The sequence below is a fragment of the Drosophila novamexicana genome, unplaced genomic scaffold (assembly GCF_003285875.2).
Source record: "Drosophila novamexicana strain 15010-1031.04,08,12 unplaced genomic scaffold, DnovRS2.1 tig00000877-arrow-arrow-pilon, whole genome shotgun sequence".
NCBI classification, from domain to species: Eukaryota; Metazoa; Arthropoda; class Insecta; order Diptera; family Drosophilidae; genus Drosophila; species Drosophila novamexicana.
The window spans coordinates 1,113,349-1,136,329 of NW_020824831.1; the positions used below are offsets into that span (position 1 = coordinate 1,113,349).

The window sequence follows — 22,981 nt, forward strand, 5'->3', positions numbered from 1 at the left end:
GCGACTGCAAAGTCGGCTAGTAAAAAATTTGATAAGCAAATGTAGCTCAACTAATCGTAGCGCGGGCGCAGCTACAGTAATCACTGCTGCGCGTAAACATCGCAAATGAACTCATTAACAAACATGAATATTTAAAATATATATAATTAAACAAACATTTATTTATATAAAAATATAAAAACAGTGTGATTTGTGTGTTTGGCAGGCGAAAGTTGCGATGCCCTTGAAATTAATTAGTTCACTTTAAACGAATTCGCACTGTGTTTGTATTTATATTTGACAAATACGCGGCGAAGTGAGGGTTAAGAAGGCGAAAAGCACAAGAAAACGACGGCATCGCTTCAAGTGTTGTTGTTGTTGTGGTTGTTGTTGCTGCCGTTGCTCTGTAGTAGCTGACGTGTTGAGTTATTTTTAAGCCAATTTTAGCCAGACAATGACGCAATAAGGCAAAATACAAACGGAATACAAACAACTTGGCAGCCACAAAACGATGACAATTTCATTTGTTTATATCAAAAGTGGCGAGCACAAGTCACAGCTGTTAAGCAAACAGCGAAGATTAACAGACAGACTGTTAGGCCGCTGTTAAGGCAATGTTAAATTTATGTAAGTGGAATCAAAGCTATGAAATCAAATAACAAGCGACAGCATTACAATTTGGCAGACAAATGTAATTGTTTTTTTTTTCAAATTTCAACTTTCCGAGCTATTAAAAAACTTTGACTTAACAGATTTTGCAGATCTGTTATACCACAGCTGTAAACGCCAGACTGTTAGGTCGCTGTTAAGGCTATGTTAAATGTATGTAACTGACATAAAATTTATGAAATCAAATAACCACAATTCAAACTATTCAAGAACTTTGAGTTACAGATTCTGAAGATGTTTCACTTTGTTATATGTCTAGGGTATTTGTAAGTCGAAGCTTGTTAGCCTGCTGCAACTTAACTAGCTTTGGCTTTAAATCAACGCTTATTTTAGCCATGTGGCGTTTTTTTTAATGCCTATTATTTATTTATTTCTATGTGCAATTGCATAAATTAAGCGGCTCGCTAACTTAAATTGTGTATAGATGCATTTAGATACTGACAATTGGCTGATGAAGGTTGAAACAAAGGCTCGCCGACAGAGCGAGCGAGCGGCTTATTAGAAATGCGCATTATTTGCAATAACAACAATTTTTGATTTCTAATTGGCAAAAAGAGTTGCCACAAACCGATACAAAATACAAATAAAAAGGCGCTCAAGTGCAAATAGGCATTGTTTTATTTGTTGTTGTTATTGTTATTGTTGTCGTGACTGCAGTCAAAGTTGTTGCAATGTCAGCGATAGAGTTGACAAGTTCAAGTGCGCTGTTAGTAGGCCAGCGCAGTCCGGCCAGAGTTGTCAAGTGCATGTGCGAGTGTGTGTGTGTGTGTGAGTGCGTGTGTGTGAGTGTGTACAGTTTGCACTTCCCTTTGCGATAAGCGCATGCATAATTTAAAATAATATTTTCTGTGCATTTTTGTTTTTGCATAAGCAACAATTTTCTGCGAATAAAACAATTAATAAAAAGGGAGAAGCGAAACAAAATGTGTTGTGCTTCTCTTATTTTAAATTTCGTTGTGTGAGTTTTGTTGTTGTTTTTGTATTTTCTGCGTTCGTTTGGAAAGGAGAACGTGACCGCAATGCCGTAGTGAAATTGTCTGGAGTGGGCAGCTCTGAGTGCCTGTGCTGTTTTTTTTTTTTCGATAAGCCCAGCCCAAGCCAGCGCTGCCAGCCGCCCGTTCCCGCTGCCCATTCCCGCGCCCGGTCTCGCTTCCGCGCCCAGTACAGTACAGAGTCAACGCCCGGCCGGTTGCCTTCCAAGTTTTTTTTTTACATTTTTTTTGCCGGCCTTTTTCGGGCACGCAAACGCCGCTTGACCATATGCCAGATATACCATACCATAGTGTATATATGCATCTGTGTGAGTGTGTGTGTGTGTGTGTGTACTATATATGATGATTTGCGCAAAACAAGCGACTGCCATTAAAAAATCACTTGATGGTTTGCCCATTTTTGGAACGCCCACGCGAACTGCTGCGCTTTGCGGCGTCCGTCTGCTGGCGAAAATTGAATTAAACATTTTTGTTGTTGCTGTTTTTTTGGACACTCATAATTCAAAAATTTGCCAAAAAGTGCAGCAAACACCCAAAAAAATGTCAATGCGAGAAACTGGCGAGGGTCGCAGCTACATAAATTTCAGCTCGAGGGGTTTCAGTTCTTCTCTTTTTTTATTTTGTGGTATCCGATTGCGATTCCTTTCGTGCCAGGCTTTTAAGTTCAGTGTCAAATTAATCAGACTTTTGTTTGGCCTGTGCCATGGGGCTGCACGGGGCGTGTCAGCGACAATCACAACAACAACAACAAAAACGACAGCGACAACAACTCATTTGACAAATTTACATGTGTTGCTGAACAAAAATATTTCTGTTCTGTCGTTTTGTTTAACTTTAAGCAGTGCATTGAACTCAGCTAATGAATATACTTGTATTGTATTATTATATTCAAATACACACACACACACACACACACACACACGCTCACATCAATATTTGCCAAAGGTGTGCGATGTGCTTGCGATAACACAAAAATTCTCTAATTGTCGTGACTGTACTCGAATATAACATATCAGCAATAAATTTGTGACAATAGTTGCTTGAGTAATTCAAATTTTTGCGAGCCAGCGATCATTTATCCCAATACTCGCCTATGAAGTTAAAGCAGAAAATTTCTTAAATATTAATGAAAAGTTAGCAATATTATTTATATTTATCTATTATTTATGATTGTCCGTTTTGTTTCTTTTTACTAAACTTCTCTCCGCACAAACAGATCGCTCTTAATAATAAAATATAATAATCTCAATGCTTTTGAGATTTTCTGTTTCGAATCTTGTTTGGGCCTTAAGTATAGAAGGAATGTACCCTAAATTGATCTATGATCAATGTGTTCTCAAGTAACTCATTTCCCTGCAAGCCGAACTTCTGGAAACTTAAGAGACGAATAATGGTTGCAATATGTATGAAATTGAAGTTCTTTTTTAAGAATCTCAAGTATTTTACTTAATTTTTTGAAATATTAAAACTGGTAGTATTGTAATATTTCAACAATTTCTAACTCTTAATGAATCCCGAGTTTCTCACCAAAATGTTCGCTAATGTCTGCATTGACTGATTGATTGCAAGCTATTTTTTATACTTAGGAGCACACATACCGATTTCATAAATATAAGCCAATAATTCCCGACTTTCTTAAGCCTGCAAACAATAATAGCGGACTCTGTCTCTATTGCCAACATTGATGGGGGCTTTTACGGCTTGTCTTTGGTTATTTCTATTTATTTTTATTGCATTGACTGTCGTAACACTTGAACGCATTGCAATTCATGAGAAATTCATACAAACTGATAAAAAAAAGAAGTAAAATTAAATAAAACCCAGACTTTAGATAAGCGAACAACTGTGGGCATTGATAAAGTCAATTCATATTTAGATAGATAGTATTCAGTGGAACTCTTGCTGGCTGCCAATTGGGATTGCACTCTGGTTCAAGTGTCATTAACTTGTAATTAAATTTGCAGAGTAAAACATACACAGAGACAGAGAGAGAGAGAGAGAGAGAGAGAGAAAGGACAGTCGGCAAATGGGGAAATACCCGCAGTTGAGAAAAGCGGCTAATAAAATGACGCGACATTGGTCTAGGAATAATTTATTTAAATGCATTTTGTCGCGACACGACTACAAAAACAATCAGCCAAAGCAACAACAATGGAAGATAATAATAAAAAAAAACAGCAACAACATGCATGCCTTTTGGGGGAGTTCGGGATATTTATGGCAAAGCTTGCCAGCTCGAGGAAATGGCAAACAAACGACGCGTCGGCGAGGCGCCGCGGACACAGGACGCAAGGACAACACGTAGCAAGTGCAGGCGACGCTGCACAAGGGCAAATAGTAGGGCGAGTAGGAGGGTCTAGCTTGGCAGACAGTTGGCAGTCAGCAGTCAGACTAAGTAGTAAAAGTTGTTTTCACTTTTCAGACAAACGTTTCGCCAGCCAAAGGCTGGGCCAATTCCAAGAAGGACAATGCGACGCCGGCCAAATCAAAAGGAAAAACTCAAAGGAAAATGTGCATTTGCGGTTGGTTGTTGTAGTTGTCGCAGTTGTTGCTGTTGTAGTTCTTGCTGGTCACTTGACTGCTGCTTCAAATTACATACGAAATGAAAGGGTCGGAAATAATGGTGGACACATATGTGCCCAATGTCCTGAACGTTGCCAACTGCGCTCTAAAAGTAAATGACAGATCAAATTAGCAGCCAATGTAATGCTTGCAGACTTTATATGGTACACATATCTATATGTGTATCTATATACATGAGGCATTAGCACAAAATTGAATTGTAATTCAATGAGCTAGTCCAATGTTCAACTTCACGCTGCAATTAACTGGGCCGCAATTTAATGGCCAGAAAATATAAAAAAATAAAACACAGACACATATATAAAAACACATATACAATTGGCCAGTTAATCGCCTACTTTCTTGTCTTAGCCACAAAATGAAATCATTTCTACAGTTGGCAACAGGGCAACAGCGGCAGACGTGCATCTGCACTCAAGCTGTGCTAGAACTAGTTGCGAATTTTAAGCAAAAACAATTAGATAGAGTAGGTAAATGTGGCGTGAGATAGTTTAATGCTCAAGATTCTTCAAGCATTGATATATAGTATAATACTATAAAGACATAATATCTGTATAATAATATCTATATATATATCGACCTGACAGTTATCTATATCTATGTAGCTGCCGTAAATCAACAACACACCTTTCATTTTACAGTGTATATTATGCATATATATAATATCTATACATATCTATATATAATATCTGTATATTATATCTATATCTATCTGGAAATTATTTATATTCATCTGTATCTAAAAGCCACATTTGAGCAAATTATAATTTTACAGTGTAAAAAGTGTCTTTTAAACATTTACAATCCATTTGCTCTATATATGTTGAGCTCTTCACGCAGCTCAGCCTGGTTAACAGCATTTTATGTATGGGTAGTTATTTGTATTATATTTTTCTTGTACTTTTTTGACACCGGCTGTCACGTATTTGTCAAGTGCGCTTTCTTACTTTCGGGCCCACGAACTGTCAAAGACGCCCACAGCCACCAATGGAAACTACTCGGTAAGTGCCCGTCCCATCCCCCCTCCAACAAAATAAATAAATCTTACAAATTCATAAGAAAACAATCGAATGAATAACCCCCAACCCTCCCCCACACATTGTGCACTTTTGCCATATTCAGTTAATTAAAAGTGCTTTTTATTTTTGTTTTGTTCAAAAATTTGGTGCCAAAGAAAGTTAAAATTGTCTTTGGTCTCTTTGCCCCCTCATTTTGTGGGGGAGCACACACACACACACACACACACACACACAAACACGCACACACTCATTTTGTTTCGTTTCATTGAAAGAGTTTTCAACGTGCATCTACTTAAATGAGTGATGGAGTCTGCCCTTGTAACTCCCTCGCACACTATTAAGACGGACTACACTCAGCGAAAAATATCACATTGGAGAAAACTTGAATAATACAAATTGTTTACGAAACCAATATTATTTCATTATTAAGGTGTTTTCAGATCTTAAAAGCAAAGTTGCAAACATCAAAATACTTTTTGAATGTTCCATGAAAAAATATGTATATAAAATACGAATATGTATAGACATATATATTTACGTGAAAAAACATGTAAAAGACTTCACTTTCAGTCCATCGCAATGATAATAATGATAGCCACGCCAAGTTATCGATTATATGCAATGTTGTTTAATTTAATAGTTAAGCATGCCTGTTAAATATAATAAATATATATATTTATATTTTATATTTTTCTCACAAAAATCAAAGACTTCCGCGCGCATTTAGTCCATAATCAATGAGAATAATGATCTAGCACAGCCAGTGTTGGCTAAGCCCTTCTTAAAGTTATCGATAATGTGGTGTTATGTTATCAAATTTAACATTTTAGCATTATTACAGGCTCTGTTACAAGTATAACTGTTAAATATAATAATTTAATCCTTATATACAAATAAAATCTTATGAGCATTAGCAGATTATCATATAGCTGCCATAGGATCGATCATACCATATTAACTAGCTGCATCATTCGAAAAATGATTGTTTATAGAAAATTATGGTTTTTAAGATAAACTTAGCAATTGTGACCTTAACTATTCTTCTTCTATATCTGCCAGACTGTAGGCCATACGCTTTTGTTGTTTTAGTATAATGTTTTTCTCAGTGCATTTGTACTTAAGCGCCTTTAATTAAACAATTTGAGAGCTTAAGTCGCATATGTCAGAAGTCGCAAGTGTTTGACTTGAAGCATGTTACTTTGAACCGCCCCAATTGTGGCAAAAAGTATACACACATATATTCGAGAAGTAGTTGTATATAAAGATACCAGCATGACCCTGCTTATGTGCGAATGCATTATGAAAGCGAGCTTGCGGCGAGTATCAAGTGTCACGCGAATGCCTTTTGGGCCAGTTAGTGCCAGTTGAAGGGTCATGCATGCGACGGCTGCCAATTCCAATTCGCTTTCTACGCGCATTTAAGCCCAGACCAGGCTGAGCATTGAACCCTGTGCCGTGTCCGTACGACAGCAGGGTGATTGGGATATATTTATGCATATATATATATACCAGGTATAAGCCCCGAATTAGTTGGCAACCAAACTTTGATAAATTGCCACGAAAATCGCACGTGTTTGCGATATCGTCAAGCGGCGCCGCGGCCAGACGCCCGATCACTGGACTGTGAAATGCAATGGACGTAATATGCGAAAAAAAAATAAAAAAAAAAAAGAAAAAACTGCAAAAAAGTAAATAAATTAACGGACAAACTGCTTTTTATAGCTGCTCATGAGTTGGCAACGTGATTTTTTTTGTTTGTTTCGGCTTTGAAGAGGGTGGCGAATAGTTTTCCATGTAACATAAATCCCTTAGCAATTAAATATGCCTCGAGAAACAAAAACAAACAAATTGTTCGTAGAAAATTGTTCAAAACTGCAATATAAATCGCATAAGTATTGTTAGGCAAACAAAAAAGTATTATAAATAAATTTTATAAAGCCGAAGTGTGAGAAAATCAATTATAACAAAAAGTGTTCAAAAATGAATAATAATCTATGTAAAAATTTGTGATATTCAAAAATAATTTAACTTTTTCATAAAATCAATGCTTGTCCGACAATTCTAATATATATTAATATTTATAGTATAACGCATAAAATAATTGAGCTTGAGTCGAACAGCTAAATATTATTTTTTAGTATTGATTTATCATCTCAGAAAAACTCAAGCTAAATAATATAAAAGTCTGCAGTAAGATCATATATCGATAAAAAAAATGGTGTCACACTCAAAGTAGTCAAGATTTAAAAGAAAATATACAAGTAATATGATGAATGTATAAATTTTCATATATAAAGATATCACATTTTGTGAAAATTCGACTTTTTTTAACTTTTCAGAATTAGTTTATCATATGAAAACACACAAATTAGCAAAGATCTTAAAAAATATAAAGTCCACACTAAAATCATATATCGATAACATGTCACAAGTACAGTCAACAATGCATTTATCATTATAATTTACCAAAAACAGCATTAAAATAATTAGAAAATCATTATATAAATTTAGAAAAGTTCAAGTATATGAGAGGCCGCACTTACTTCATATATCGAAACATATAGTGACTAGGTTTAGTCAAAGAACGATTATATTTTTTATCGAAATCGATTTACAATTGTTAAACATAAATTAGGCCCCCATATTATCGAAGGTCGTCAGAACTGTACAAATATTTGAAATATTTGTGGTTTATCAGCGACGCAAAATGCTGGATTTTAGGTGGGTCGCCGCCTACAAAACTAGTATTTGTACACTTGCCACACTCAATAATAATTATTATTATCGCAGAAAAAAAAAGAAAGAAAAAAACAGAAAAAAATGAATAGAAATCGTTGCGTTGATAAGGCGACACCCTGCCATTCAATCGTTAAACAAACAAATTCAAGCGCAAAACAGCAAATCACACAAAATACGATATATAATGGGGGCGCAAAAGAAAAATAAATAAAATCAAAGGGTATACGACGACAAATTTCCAAGAATATTATTTGCGACGATAAGGCTAATGCAATGTTCTATTTATATATATATGCATATGTATATATATGTACAGATCCATATATGGTATTTACATAAATGTTTTAAAAAAATGCAAAACGACAACTGGCCGCGACTTCTGGAAATTTCAGGCCTCCCCCAACCCACAGCGACTTGATTGATAAGCAAAACAACTGTTTATTAAACTGTAGTTGGGGGGTCTAGAGATTGTTTTCTCGTTTTTTTTTTGGTTGCTTACCACTTTGGGCAAAGGCGATAACGGCATGTTGAACAGTGGATATTCATCGCCAAAGATATTGTAGTTATCCAGCGTCATGTTTGTTGGATATATGTCTATATTCTCTGTGATATCGGTTAGGTAGTAATTGCCTTTAATAGGCGCAACAGGCGACGTTGTCGTCTGTGCCGATGACAAATGCAAATTTCTGGCGAAATTCGCTTTTGTATTTATTGTTGTTGATGTTGATATTTGTATCTAGCGCGCACTTTACAATGTATCTGTATCTGTAGCTGTATTGTCTCTGGTGTGAATTTATTTTTTGTTGTCAGTTTTTTCCGCGAATTAGTCGCGCGCTCGCTCGAACATGCCGTGTGTGTATTATTTACAAAATATGCTCAACAATATTTACACAAATTTTTCGCGTTTAGCTTAGCAGTTTTTTCTACTTGAAAGTTCTTTTTTTTTTGTGAAATTCTCTATTTTGCACTTGCCGAAACGTTTCGCACGGCCAACGGGTTTCAACTAAATGCGTCATCGTTGCGCCGACGACTTTTATACGCCAGCTGGCAGCGCCAACGGCTTTTGAGCGCTTATCGCATTCCACTGCGCTCGAAAGAGTGGGAGAGAGAGAGAGAGTCCGCAAAAGAGAGAGACTGCGCGCCGCATTGAACATTTTTGAGTGAGTTTAAAGTTTTTTTCTGAAGCCGATTGGCATTTCCTGAGCGCAGCGTCTGAAGCTTTTTTTTCCACACTGCTTGACATGGCTCGCACACATGCATACGCATGTGACCATTTTTGCGTGTAAGTGTGTGTGTGTGTGTGCATCTGTTGGGTTTAGCCCCAGTTTGTCATTTGCCTTGCATTTTGGCAGCGCTGCTCACGTGGCCCCACACCCCAAATTTTCTTGGCTACGTTTCGCTGAGCAGCTTCTTGCCGACCAGCCTTTATCTTATCGCCAGACAATTTGGTTATGACATAAGCAACTATATTTAAAGATAAATGTAGGTAAAGTACCCAACACACACACACACACACATACGCACACACATCTAACTACAATGGCCAGGCTTTGTGGCCCGCCATAGTCGGTCTCGGACTTGGCCTTATCATCTGCTGCGCTTCCAAAATGGGTCGCTCGAATGTTTTGCTGCTGTTTGATTCGCTTCGATTAGCTTTGTGTTTTATGTTGTGGTATCTACCCCATTGCTTACAGGTGTGTGGCAGGCAGGTGTTTGTTTACTGTAGCTTTGGACTTTATCAACGATATGTCAGCTTTTACACACAAATATCGATGGGGCATGCGACTGTACGTGTTCTGTTTCTAATTTCATGCACAGTGGAAAACTAGCAAAAATGTCGCATGTTAATGGTAGACTACGGAATACCCTGTAGTGCATGCAAGCACTGGTGCTGAATGTATAACAGTGTGTATAATAAAATCAAATAAAACCTAATAATAAAACCATAGGACAGTTCCGATGGTATATCAGATACGTCTCTATAGTTTTAACTGTATAACAGTGACAATAAATAATCAATTGTATAATAGTATTCTTCCTTTTCGCTTATATAACAATTTCGACCATGTGCTAACTCTAGATCCGTTACAGCTTACAATATAACAGTTTGTATAACAGTTTTAAGAGTTAAGCCGTTTTTAGTGCAACCTTAATTTTAGTCAACCTTAAAGTCATTCGGCGCTTTAAAATATGACCTAAAAACAAAAATTTCTTTAATATTTAGGTACACTTTATAAATTTGTGTGTGTTTAGGGTATACAAAAGGCCGCACTGACCTTGTTTACAATGAGAGTATCAAAGGCACTTACATGAACCTGTCGCAAGGAGGGGGTATATGAGGAGGGGGGTCTTAACGATTGCGACTGTAATTGGAACTGGAACTGGGCCACGTGACACAAGGCATTTGCGGTAATTGATTTGCAGTAACCCTTGGATTTACTTACCTGCAAAGATAAATAGAAGAGAAATTTAAGTAAAGGTAGAAGGAAATTGATGAGTGTACAGAAATAATATATCGATCTAATATAGGACCCTGATAAATGCGAAAGCTGCGATTGGTTCGGGTCGCCTTGTAATTTCTTGAACCTGATTATATTTTACACATTTAACATATAAATATTTTCTTTCTTCACTTTATCGCCATCCACCCGCATCTGTAGAGCTGAGGGCTGAACTGCATAACGAAAATAGACATGGAAATCGCAATCCTGAATAGTATGCGGTAGCAACTGTACCGCAATTGTAAATGCGGGTCCCGCTGGGAGTTACGTGTACTGCCCCCATTTGTGCGATGCGATTATTTATAAAAGCCCGGCCTCGAGCGCCCTGGCAAATTCCAGGAATCAGTAGCTAAAACCAAGCATCTAACGTCATCGCCACAGTTCCGCCAAGAGTGATAAGCGTCGCCATGAAAGGCGAATACGAAAGTCGGAAGTGTATAGTATATATAATCGCATGTTTTTGATAAATCCTTTACATATCATATTGCCATACAAATTGTCGGAGCAGGAAATTTGGGCTCTAGGACCGTAATGAACGAATGACATGAATAATGCAAAACAACTTCTGGCGAATCTGTCGTATCGCACCTGATATAATTGATAAGCTACGCGCTGATTTCTGGAACAGTTTACATCAGGAGTTTATAAATAAATTCGCCATTTAACCATTTGTTTACCTGTCCCACCTTCCTGATAGGCCATTCGCGATAAGCGAAACGCTACGGATACGCTATTCACTTCCGCTGATGATTTATAGAAACTCAATGAAAAACAAAAGAAAAGGTGCCAAAGGTATTGACACTGTGTCGTAGGCCCTGTGTATACCCAGAAGATAAGATACGCAAAATGGCATTACCGGGAAGGCATTGCCGACGCTATTGAATGAGCGAATTATTCAGTAAAATAACAAATGAAATATCTAAAGTTATTGTGCGATTATAATCTAGAAACTGTAGAACCTGTTGATAAGGTCCGACGACTGAGCTGTCTACGTGTTGGGCTTGTAAACATTTTCTTTGTTCCACTTATTAGTCCACATATTGAACCTAAGGAACTTGAGAGTCCAACAGTTTATGGCATCTACGATAATGAACAATTACTTTGCAAGTTGCAACAATTGCACGTTTAAGGATTCATAATTGATTGATTGCAAATGTATATGAAATAAAAAAACATATTGAAATCTAAAATAAAATGCTTTTAAAGTATTTCCTAGTATATATTTACATACTTCGAACTCTTCTATGCTTATTTTTGGTCGAATGAGTTTTTTTCTTTTGACATTTGTAACTTTTTATTTTTGAATTTCTCAAAGACTTGTGACACCCATTTCGGAATTTATATTGAGATTGTTTATGCTCTTTTCAAGTAAATAAAAAATATTACTTGTTCCAAAATTCTGTGCTCTTTATTAATATTTTCCTATTGTTCATTTCTTAGTGGAGCTTAAATCAATGCTTAAATCTAATACCAAGTTTTGTTGTGCCCATTTGTAGTTTATGATTTTAAGATAAATTAAATTTTGGTTCAACTTTTCGCTCTGTGTAGGAACTTTGGTTTTGGATGAGCCTAGAAGCTAACCAATAGCCGAATAATGATTGAGGATCTAAGTCGAATCAAGTTCAGATCGTAATGTCCGATGGATAGCTGTTAAACTAATTTATGCCAGATTCGAAATCTCGAAATTCCAAGTTTCTGTTTGAAATTCGATTCGAAAAACACTCTTTTTTGCTTATAAAATTTCGCCCCCAAAATTATAAAATGTTCTTTACGGTGCGTAACCTTTCCAATCGCACCTCGCAAGTGCTGAACTGTGCATTCGCCCAGTGTCGCCTTCTGAGCTCCATAGCGAGCGCAAAGGGTGTACCCCGTCTGATCAAGGCCATACAGGGTAGCTCCAAGGAACCGCTAACGGATCTGCAGTTGCGCTTGATCGAGGATAACCGCTTTGGCGAGGATAGCTGGTTCGTCAGCAGCACGCCGAAGGCTGAGACAATGGGCGTGGCCGATGGCGTGGGCGGCTGGCGTAAATTGGGCATAGACGCGGGAGTCTTCGCCCGGGAACTGATGAGCCATTGCTCCGAGATCGCCGAACAGGCCGAATACGATGGCCTCAATCCGCGCCAGCTACTCATCGACAGCTACGACAGGCTGAAAAATAAGCGTCCATGCAATGTATGCGGCAGCAGCACCGCATGCTTGGTGACCTTGCACCGCCCGGACTGCACTCTCCACTCGGCCAATCTTGGCGACAGCGGTTTTCTGGTTCTGCGCAATGGTCGAGTACTGCATCGCTCCGATGAGCAGCTCCACTGCTTCAATACGCCGTACCAGCTGACAGTACCGCCGCATCCGGCTATGGATTGTGTGCTCCGGGACTCGCCCGAACAGGCGGTGTCCACACATTTGCCACTACAGCCGGGCGATCTTGTACTGCTGGCCACAGATGGCCTATTCGATAATGTGCCCGAGAGCATGCTGATCAATCAGCTGCGAGCGCTGCAGGGCGAGACTCGTGCCGAGTATCTGCAGCAGGCCGCCAATCGTTTGGTGGAACTGGCCAAAACCCTTTCAGTGAGCCCCACTTTTCAGTCCCCCTTCGCGCTCAAGGCCAGGGCCAACAATGTGGACTATGGCATTGGCGGCAAGCCCGATGACATTACTGTCATTCTAGCCAGTCTCGAGGTGCCCGATAAACAATAAACGAAGCAGAAGCGCCGCAAACATGTTACCCAAAACTTTTATGCTTACTAAATTCGACGTTACAAATTTCTGTTCTTTTCGGCAACTAACTTAATATTAATAAATGACAAGATGTAATTTAAATTCAATTCAAACATTTTGTGTTTAAGAACTCATATACCAAGTTGCATAGCTTCAGTTCATGTAGATTCCGAGTTCTAACCCTAATGTGCATGTGCCTATAACTTGTTTTTTATATTTAAAGGTAACGGACAATAGAAAAAATGGGTAATAAGTTTGCCTATAAGATTTTGGTTTACCCTTACGAATTTCTCTGATATAAGATTGTATTCAAGGTGGTTCATTCTAAAAGTTTAAACGTATTTTCTTTTATTGTGGTTACAGAATGCAAGTTTCTGGGCTCTGGATTATATAGTTCCCGAGTTTAATGAGCAGAAAAAAATTAATAAATAAAATAAATAAATTACTAAATAATAAATGAATATTAATTACTAATAATGAGAATGACAATAATAACTATTATTTATTTATATATTATATTAATATTAAAAATGAAATAATAAATAAATAAGTAATAAAATTATTATATAAAAAATAATTAAATTTCAAATATTATCCCATGTTTATGAAAGCCTACATACAAAACTCTTAACATCTTGTTTTCATATATCCTAAGTTTGATGAGTTTATAAAGACAAAGGTGCTTTTGCCACACGACTGACGGCGGTTTGGTTAATTATAAATTTAAAACAATTTCTCATGGTTATTGAGAGTCCACATATCAAATTTTATATATCTAGCTACAATATATACTGAGTCTCTATAGTCAAAGTCTTTACTTTGGAAATCTGTGGAGAACTAGAGCATCTGCTGTCTTATAAGAGCAAAAATTATTTTGCGAAATGACATGCATTTTTGAACTTTATATATAGAGCATGAGATGAGTGTTGAGGTATGACTGTTGTTGCCAATGCAAATATTTGAGGGCCTATCAACAACAATAATAAAGGCTAAAAAAAAAAGTCAACTTTAAGTAGCTGCGATAACAGCACAGAATTTCATTCATACAGCTAAAAGAAAAAAAAGCAAAAAAGGCAAAGCATTAAATGAATGAAACGAATGTGGCTACAACTACGACACGCCACGCCACACTACGCTGATGACTCATACGCAATTTAGCCAGAATTCATGCGCTTAGTTAACCCCCTCCCGCCCCTACGAGCAGTAGGGGCAGCGCAGGGTAGCTGGCGTAGGAGCAGGCAGCAGCCGCAGGCGCTGCGCTAAAACTTGACTTCGAAACAAGTTTCGCACTTGGCCAAAAAGCGCTCAAAGTGCGAGCGAGAGAGATTGACGAGCGCGAGCGAGCTTGAGTTAAAGAGCGCGTCAAATTGGGCTCGAGAGCGAGCGCAAGAGAGTGGCAACCGTTGGAAATCCCCAGCATATTTTAAGCAAAAGCAAAAAGAGAAGAGGAAGAAACAACAACAAGAACAACATGTGCTTAAAGCAAGGAGCAGCCACATCGCCGAACGGTCCACGTCATGCACCATTGCGGCCAGCGATGGTGCCAACTCTTTACTAAAAAATACCCTGCAAATTGGTGAATGATGTAAGAGCATATTGATTTGCGCAAGAGCATGTGACAGGCAGAAGAAGAGACTGTAAAAGTGACAGTCAATTGAAGCCCAATTATCGATAGCTCGATACTTTTTAACAAGATCGATAAAAATCAAACTCTCAGCTAACATTTTTAAGCATATCCCGCAGAGCTGCGTATATCAACATTATCAATAAGTTCTCGTTCTCCAAGAACGAGCAGAATCGATTGTCAGCTACAGTTTTAAGCATGTCTCGCAGCGCTAGATATTTCCAAATTTTACTTTTTATATCAAATTATCGAAAATTTACAACTTTTCAACAAGAACGATAAATAACGATTCAATTACAATTTTTAGCGTGTCTTGCAGAGCTAGATATGTCCAACTTTTGAAATTATATACCAAATGATCGATAACTTGCTACTTTTTACACAAAAATTATAATTATCGATAGTCAGCTACAATTTTAAGGCATTACCCGTAATTTTCCAATCCAATTTTTTAATTCTGTATCTCGAATATTGATTTTTTGGTATATTCTAATTTATTATTTTAAGCAAGAAGCGTTCGTCCCGTGCACATATATATATATATATATATATACAGCTATGCACGGGGTATCTGTTAGCTGGGCAAGCACAACTAGTGCACTTTTAGCTGTTGCATTTTTATTTTGCCTTTAACTTATCTTTGTGCCTTGGCATTTTTCGCACTTCTCGAAGTGGTTGCTGGCAGCGCGGAATGCTGCGCCTCTTTCCTGGAATTCGGCGCCATGACGCGTCACAAAATAATCCCCACACGAGCCACAACAACAACACTTTCAGCTGGCGTTGCCAGTGAGGCGTGTAAATCTTTCACTGCTGTTGCACTTTTATCCAGCAGAGCTGCCAGATGTGCCGCTGCCCTCAATTTCTTGAACCGTTTGGCCGCACTTGCAATTTCCGCTGCCAAATGCGCATCGAATTGCCCAAATATGTGAACAACTCAATTACAGTTAGTCAGCGGCCTGCCCCACACGCCATCCCGTGGCCCTACTCCCATCACCTGGCACCTTGCTCCGCAACGAATTTGACAGGCTCAACCTTTGACAGAGTTCAACAAACCAAGCCAAGTTCCCCAAATTGTTTCGTGGAATACCATAAGCCACCCACAAGAAAGAAAAAAAGAAAATAAATAAATAAAATAAAAAAAAATAAAATAGAGCAACGGCCGCCAAGTTTTGTTATTGTCGATGAAAATCGAAAGTGAAAACACGCAACATTTGACATTTGCCTTCAAAATTTCCTTGGCTTTCCCTGCACTAGTTCAAAATATAACATGACATAATTTGCTCTACGGCGCCTCAAACGAAATACCAATTTATTCATTTACACAGCAACAAAATAAAGTAAAACACGTGGATGACAGACTGCTGAATACCCTGTGCATAAGTACAATATACGGTATTAGGCATATACGTCTATGGACAAGCCGCGAGCCGCAGCCTTCTTCTTTCTTCTCCCTTTCTCAGTTCCATTTGAGATTATCTCTCACTTTTGAATAAGTTCTAAGTTTATTGTGCGATCATTATATAATTCCCAGTTCATAGAGATGACATTGAAACAGAATCGTATGCCAAAAATCAGTGGAACACACCTAAGCTAACGCATTCCAAGTGAAAAATTCAAGCCTTTTTATTTTTTCAAGTTAAGCTTGAATAAATTCTATCAGCAAATCGATATTTATTGATATCGCACAGTTTTCAATATATTCAGCGCATAATATATACCTGAATCGAACGTTTAAATCTAATCTGACACTTAGTATCCCAAATCTGACAGATGGATATAGGCTCATGATCAACAATATATATTTCGGATGCAGCTCTTTCTGTTTAAAAAAAACATTTGTGAAATTTCAAAATACACCGTTTTTACCATATGTATAGAGGGTATAACAAATCAATTTCCATGGACAAAGTTGAGGTGGTTAACGCGGCGTATACGCAACATAAATTAGTAGACTATATCACTGTTTCACTCCCTCTCTCTCTCTCTCTCACTCGCTCGTTCTCGCTCTTTCTATGACCAGCTTTTGGTCTGTGGTCGCTTTGTGACGTCACCCAACTAAATTTACTACCAAATTTGGTGCCCAGTGCGATCGTCGCGACGTTTGCTTGCGCTTTCAGTAAAAAAATTTATAAAAAAACTTAAAAGAAAAAAATAAACCGGCTTATCAACGGGCGCGTCGCGACTTTGTTGTGTTTTCACAGCGCCCCAAAGACCAAGTCTGATTTAAGCATTAGATAGTCCCCCCTCCCCATTGACGTCACAAGCATATAACATGCTAGCGATATGTTTAGAGATATAGTTATAGTTGATACGTGTGTCGGTACGTTTATTACGACAAATTGCGATTGGGGGCTTTCCCTCTTTGATTATGTGTTTATTAACTCATTCAGTTTTTATGATTTTTCGTTGCCAGAAAATTTAATAGTTCATATATCTTTTGGGGGCCGCTTTGCGTGATTTTAAAATATTATAAGGGGAATATATTCGCAACTAAGAATTTACTTATAGAAGATGGCCCGCAGGTGACGAGCACCTTTTTAACATGAGGGTGACTAGTTAAGTACATCGTGTGGGTTCCTTGGAAGCGATCAATAAAAAGATAAAGGCTTAGAAAAATATCGAACATATATATGCATATATATGTAAACATATATATTGTAAAACGGCTTCTTCCCCCACGATCTACGATGAACTTTATGTCTTCCTCTTACATTAACATTTTAACTTTCTGTTAACAGCTGCATATCGAACAGTCATCGATATCAGTGTTATGTAACGTTAATATATATATTATCGTATGCTAAATACTATAATTATACTTATCTTGAATTCAAATATTGCACATTGTTAATACTCAAACCGTTTGTATTACTATAATATATATACTTATTGGCGATCAGAGTCATGTGGAGCTCAGCGAGTACTAGACACAATTTTGCAGAGCCACTTGCGCAAGGCTGGAAAATTGATGGAAAATATTTGTAAGGAACATTTTCCACCCTTGTGAAAATCTTCCAAAATTCCGTCTCTTTTTCGCATAGTTTCAAACAAAGCTTAATAACCAATATGCAAAAATAGCATAGCTTCTCGTGACCAAATAAAAACCAATCGATCGACCAGTTAAATCAATAGCGAATCATTTCAATTTATAGAGAAATATCTTAAAAGTGACCAAGTGCGAACTGTACAGAGTTTGTCGTACAGTTGGTGTCCCAAATACCAGATAAACTTCTAGGGATTTTGAAATAACATTTCTTGGAATCAAGCGCAAGCAAACTTTGATAAAGTCTGACCGCGGACTTCAAGAAGTCGTAAAGTTAGCACACCCAAGTTAATACACCCATAAAAGTCCAAAGAGAACACTTCAACGGCAACAACAATTAATGCTTAATTGTATTTATATTTATTGTTGTTTAATAAACGACAGCGCTGGCAAAGTCGCCTGCAGTTGGCAGTTTTTATTTATTTTTAGTTGATGCGCGCATTAAACTGCCAATGCGAGCTAATGTGTATCTGTATCTGTATCTGTATCTGTATCTGTCACTGTATCTGTATCTGTATCTGTAGCGCTGCGCACATGTATCTGTATCTTTTCGAGTTTCATTTTTAAATTGAGTACCCTTTGAATATTTAAAAAAAAATATAACAAAAACAACTAGGCTTCTCTAGTGGAGCGTATGCCCGACTGGCAGAGTCTCTAGGCAGCAAACTCATTCGTTGTTTGATTTTTTATACCCTGAACCCATTAAAAATGGATATAAGGGTATATTGAATTTGTGCAAAATCGAAATGTATGTAACAGGCAGAAGGAAGTATCTCAACCCCATAAAGTATATATATTCTTGTTCAGCATCAATAGCCGAGTCGATCTAGCCATTTCCGTCTGTCTGTCCGGCCGTCCGTCCGTATGTATGAACGCAAGGATCTCAGAACCTATAAGAGCTAGAGAAATTTTAGATGTAGGTGCTCCTAGTGCCTGCGTAGATGGAGTTTGTTTCCGATAAACGATAACTTACTCCGTCTCCAAGCAATCGATAAAAATCCATATCGATATCCTGTTTTTGGGCAATTTTGGTAAATAATAAGAGCTAGTGTCACCAAATATGGCATATAGCTTCCAAAATAGAATATATATATATGCATTTGATGTTGGAAGAAGAGGGTTCAGTGTATCCCCTAGTCGGGAGCTCCCGACTAGAACCTCTTGTTTTTAGTTCCATCTATAAAAAATGTATTTTTAAATAACTTCTGGGCTTATTGAGGGATTGTTTGGAAATTTTCAGCTTATACAGATGACAGTCAAGTTTGCGCATATAGCAAAAATCCAGGCAATGCCCCTAAGCTATACCCTACAGATGTTTATAAAGTCAAATGTTCTTGGGCCTCTTCATAAGCTAATTGGGTTGTCTCCGGCTTTACTTATTTAAGGCATACGCTCAACAATCGAGGCTTTAAATCGATATTTATCGATTTGGTGCAAATGAGTGGAGTTATCGCAGTTTCATTTCGATTTGAATGTCTCAACTCTTTGATATCAGATTATCTCGTCTTCCTGACCAAGAACATATAAGCTGCCGCTTCGTTTTGCCCTGTAGCATACCTCTGCAATGCTGCAATATGCTCACATTTACCCATTCTTAATGCGTACAGGGTATTAATAAAATAAGAGTGCGAGTCGTAAAAAGGTTTATTACCTGTGGGGACTTGACTTTTAATGCATTGCCTCTTAATGCATGAATATTTATGTATTTATGCATACAACAACTGACGCATTTTTTATGCGGCAGCAACAACCACAACAACAGAAACAACAACAATCAACTAAAATTGGCAAATCGTGTGTTTCAAGTGTAACTCGCCATTTACGGCCCATTGGCGAGTCGCATCCACATCCACATTCACAATTAACAATTAACAATTAACAATTCACAATTCACAGCTCGCAATTCCAAAAGCATCCACGACAAAGCGCGTGAGCCGTTTGACATTCCAATTGCCACTGCCAGGGGCAGGGAGGGTTGGATTAGGCTTAGCAGCAGCAGCAGCTGTGCAACATTTGACCCTGACATTGTATTTAATTTTGTTGCGAAATTCAATGGCGAGCATAGAGAACATAAGTATGCACATATCTTAATAAAAAGAGAGAGAAAGGTCAAACAACTTTAAAAACTGACAATTTCATAAGCCCAAAAAAAGTTCGATTTTATCTAGAATTAATCAAATGTAAAGCTTGATAAACTGGATATAAATGCATGGTCCCTGAGCTTTCAGATGAAAATGAGCTTTACTGTGTTTCAAAAGCGCTTAAAACTCACATTCAACGCAATTACTCCTAAAGCTTTTGCATACTTAAAGCTTTCGTGTGCTTTCAAAGCTGCTTCTCTGACACTCATTAATCAAGCATAAAAGCTTTATTTTACAATATACAATAATAATATTCTCTTTTGATTAATCAAGTTCATATTCATCAATCAAGCACAAGTTTGAAAGCTCTTTTGACAGCTATATATTAATCAATCATTTTCAAACAGTTAAATGACTTAAAAATCTATTTAACTCTTTCAAAAATTCCTCTAAAAGATAGATTTAATAATAAACAGTCGTCGGCGAATGTGCTGTCGTTACGCACATCTGTTAATGTGCTGGACTGTTAATGCAGCGGCTTAAGGTTTTATTTCAGTGCTACACAACACTGGGTTCTGATGAGTTACAGCAATAAAAGCCAGCAACAATGACAGCCTGCTGATCGGAGCCAAGTATTATACAGCACTTATTTGAAGAATTTGGGTCAATGCCTTTTGAAGCACTGTACACTAGTTTTTAGATGCATTCTCTACACTGGCAGCAGCTGCTTCAGAGCATATTCCAGTGTTAAACAGCACTAGTTTTAGATGTTGTATCCCTGCTTAAAGCTTAATCTCGTATATATTTGACGGGCGTCTTTTGGGCAGCCCCGTGACTAATCAACTGTGGAGCAGCTGTGGCAGCTACCACGCGCTAGACAATCAGCCTTGACCTTAGCAGAAACACCCAACTAACCACAAAGTGCGAGTGCAATTGACAAAAACACAAAAAATGCCCCCTGAACCGCACGTGCTGCAAATGTAGGCAGCAACAGCGACGCCCACGCAACACTTTTCATAGAAAAAATGCCGAGAGAAGAAAATGCTGAAATGGCATACGGCAGAACAGAATCAAATGCGCGGCCAGCCTTGAAAAGCCGCATGGCGAAAACGGCAAACAATAAAAGTGAGTGCAAAATGGAGACAAGTGCAATTGAGTGAGCGAGTGAGTGAGTGTGGCCTTATTTGAGTGTAAAACAAAACGACTCGCATGCGATAAAGAGCGCGCGGCAGCTAGCGTACGTGTGCGAGCGCATGTGCGTACTGTGTGCGCGCGTGCTTGTGTGCGTGAGAGAGCGAGAGCGTGTGCCAGCGTGAGCGTGAGAGCAAGGCAAATGCGAAACAACAACAAAACGTGTGAATTGAAATTCCAAAGATGTCGACAAAATAAATACGAATACAACAACAACAGCAACTCTGGAAAGATACAATAAAATTGCGCACAATACAATTCGGCGAATAAGCGTGGAAAAAAAAAACAGCAACAAGGTAAGTTTTTTAAACAAGTTTTTTGACTACAAAACAACAAAAACAAAAAAATACCCAACGAATTGTTGTTAATTTCGCCTGTTAATCTCAATGAGAACTTTTTGCGCACTGGCAGGGGTAACTTATTATTACGTTCTATGCAACAGTCTGAACGAGCCAACCCTGCACATAAAATGAACAGTTGGCGGATGTAGGGAGAAGGTGGGAGGGGAGGGGGTTAACACTTACGATAAGATTGCGCGCCGTTGTCGCCGTCGTTGCCGTTGTTGTTGTTGTTGCTGTCGTTGTCGATATCGTTGTGGACATATCGGGCAAAAAGTCCAATTCTTGCGCCGTTGTCACCTCATCCTCCTCCTCGACTGCCTTTGTTAATGTGTTCGTTGTTGTTGTAGTTGGTTGCGTTTTTGTTGTGCGTTCGACTTTAACTTTCATTGTTGTTGTTGTTAACACTGCTTGAATTTCGTTACGTTTTCTTATTTCGCACACAATGCACAAATTTACATGTGCGGGCGTTTTTTGTTTTTTGTTTTTGACTTTTCTGTTTTGGCTCTCTTTAGCTCTTTGCGCTCACTTGTATCTCTCTCTTTATTTTGTATCTCTTTCTGCTTGCAGTTCACTTTTCCAGCTGTCAAATTGTTGCTGCTGCTGTCACACTTATTGTTGCTGTTGTTGTTGTTGTTGTTGTTGCCTGTCTGTCTGCCCTCTGTTTGTGTTAAAACAACAATTTGTTAACTGCCAGCACAGAATTTTCTAGATTAACTGGCAACGACCCGCGCCCTACACGCTTTTGCCGTTATTTCGCTTTGAACTTCGTACAGCGAATTGTGAGATTCAAAACGTTCGTTTTTGCTGTTGAATATGTCGCAATTTAACACCAACTTTTGTGACGTTTGACGTTGTCACAAAGCCAACGATAAGACAAACACACACAGATGCATACACACACACACACAGTCAATTACTTTTACTTTGCGCTGGATAAAAACAAATACCTCGGACGAAAATAACAATGTTGCTGCTGTTGCGTTTGCAAGCACTTGTGAAAAACGTAACAACAAGAACAAAAACAGAAGCAACAACAACTGAAACACTAAAACGGACGTACAATAAAAACGTTTGTCTGTTTGTTCGGCGGCGAATTGTTGTTGTGATAGCAGTAACTGAACGAGACTGAGTGAATGAGCGAGAGAGAGACGGCGTGTGTAAAAGGGGGGGAATTAACTACACGGATAGACAAAGACAGTGAATGGGGGACGCAGCCGCGTGGCTTTCCGTTGCCGTTGCAGTCGCGTTGCCTTAACAAAAAGCGAAAAATAACTGAGCTAGTAGCTCCCAACCAGCCCGCCATCGTCATCCGTACGCTCGCGTGACGTTTTGGCCATTGCCAGCCGCACACACACACACACAGCCGCACACAGTGACACGACACACAGATACGCACGCACACTAGCGCTGGCTTATGCTGGAAATTGAAGATTTTGTATGTACCAGGGCTGAATGCGCATTTGCAATGGAATCAGTTGCAAGTTGACAAACTTAA

At 38.3% G+C, this 22,981-nt stretch overlaps 2 protein-coding genes across 3 annotated transcripts in view; one reads left to right on the forward strand and one right to left on the reverse strand.

The window, feature by feature from the left end:
- The window catches only part of LOC115765080 (transcription factor kayak), a 30,346-nt gene extending 8,226 nt beyond the window's left edge, over positions 1-22,120 (reverse strand). The window contains exon 1 of one of the 2 annotated variants that reach the window (XM_030708455.1): positions 21,670-22,120. In XM_030708455.1, coding sequence (XP_030564315.1) covers positions 21,670-21,873 — 204 coding nt within the window. In that variant the 5' untranslated portion in view covers positions 21,874-22,120. Of the gene's footprint in view, positions 1-8,480; positions 8,940-21,669 lie in introns of those variants that run through there. The other variant, XM_030708456.1, reaches the window with a different exon arrangement.
- Positions 11,941-13,299, forward strand: LOC115765081 (protein phosphatase PTC7 homolog fig). The gene has a single exon (XM_030708457.1). It carries the CDS (start codon positions 12,145-12,147, stop codon positions 13,183-13,185), a length of 1,041 nt encoding a protein of 346 aa, XP_030564317.1. The 5' UTR covers positions 11,941-12,144; the 3' UTR covers positions 13,186-13,299.
- Positions 22,121-22,981: the final 861 nt, after the last annotated feature.

What these genes read in the sequence shown, in the direction of transcription:
- LOC115765081 (XM_030708457.1), top strand. Translation starts at nt 12,145, where the DNA reads ATGCCAGATTCGAAATCTCGAAATTCCAAGTTTCTGTTTGAAATTCGA.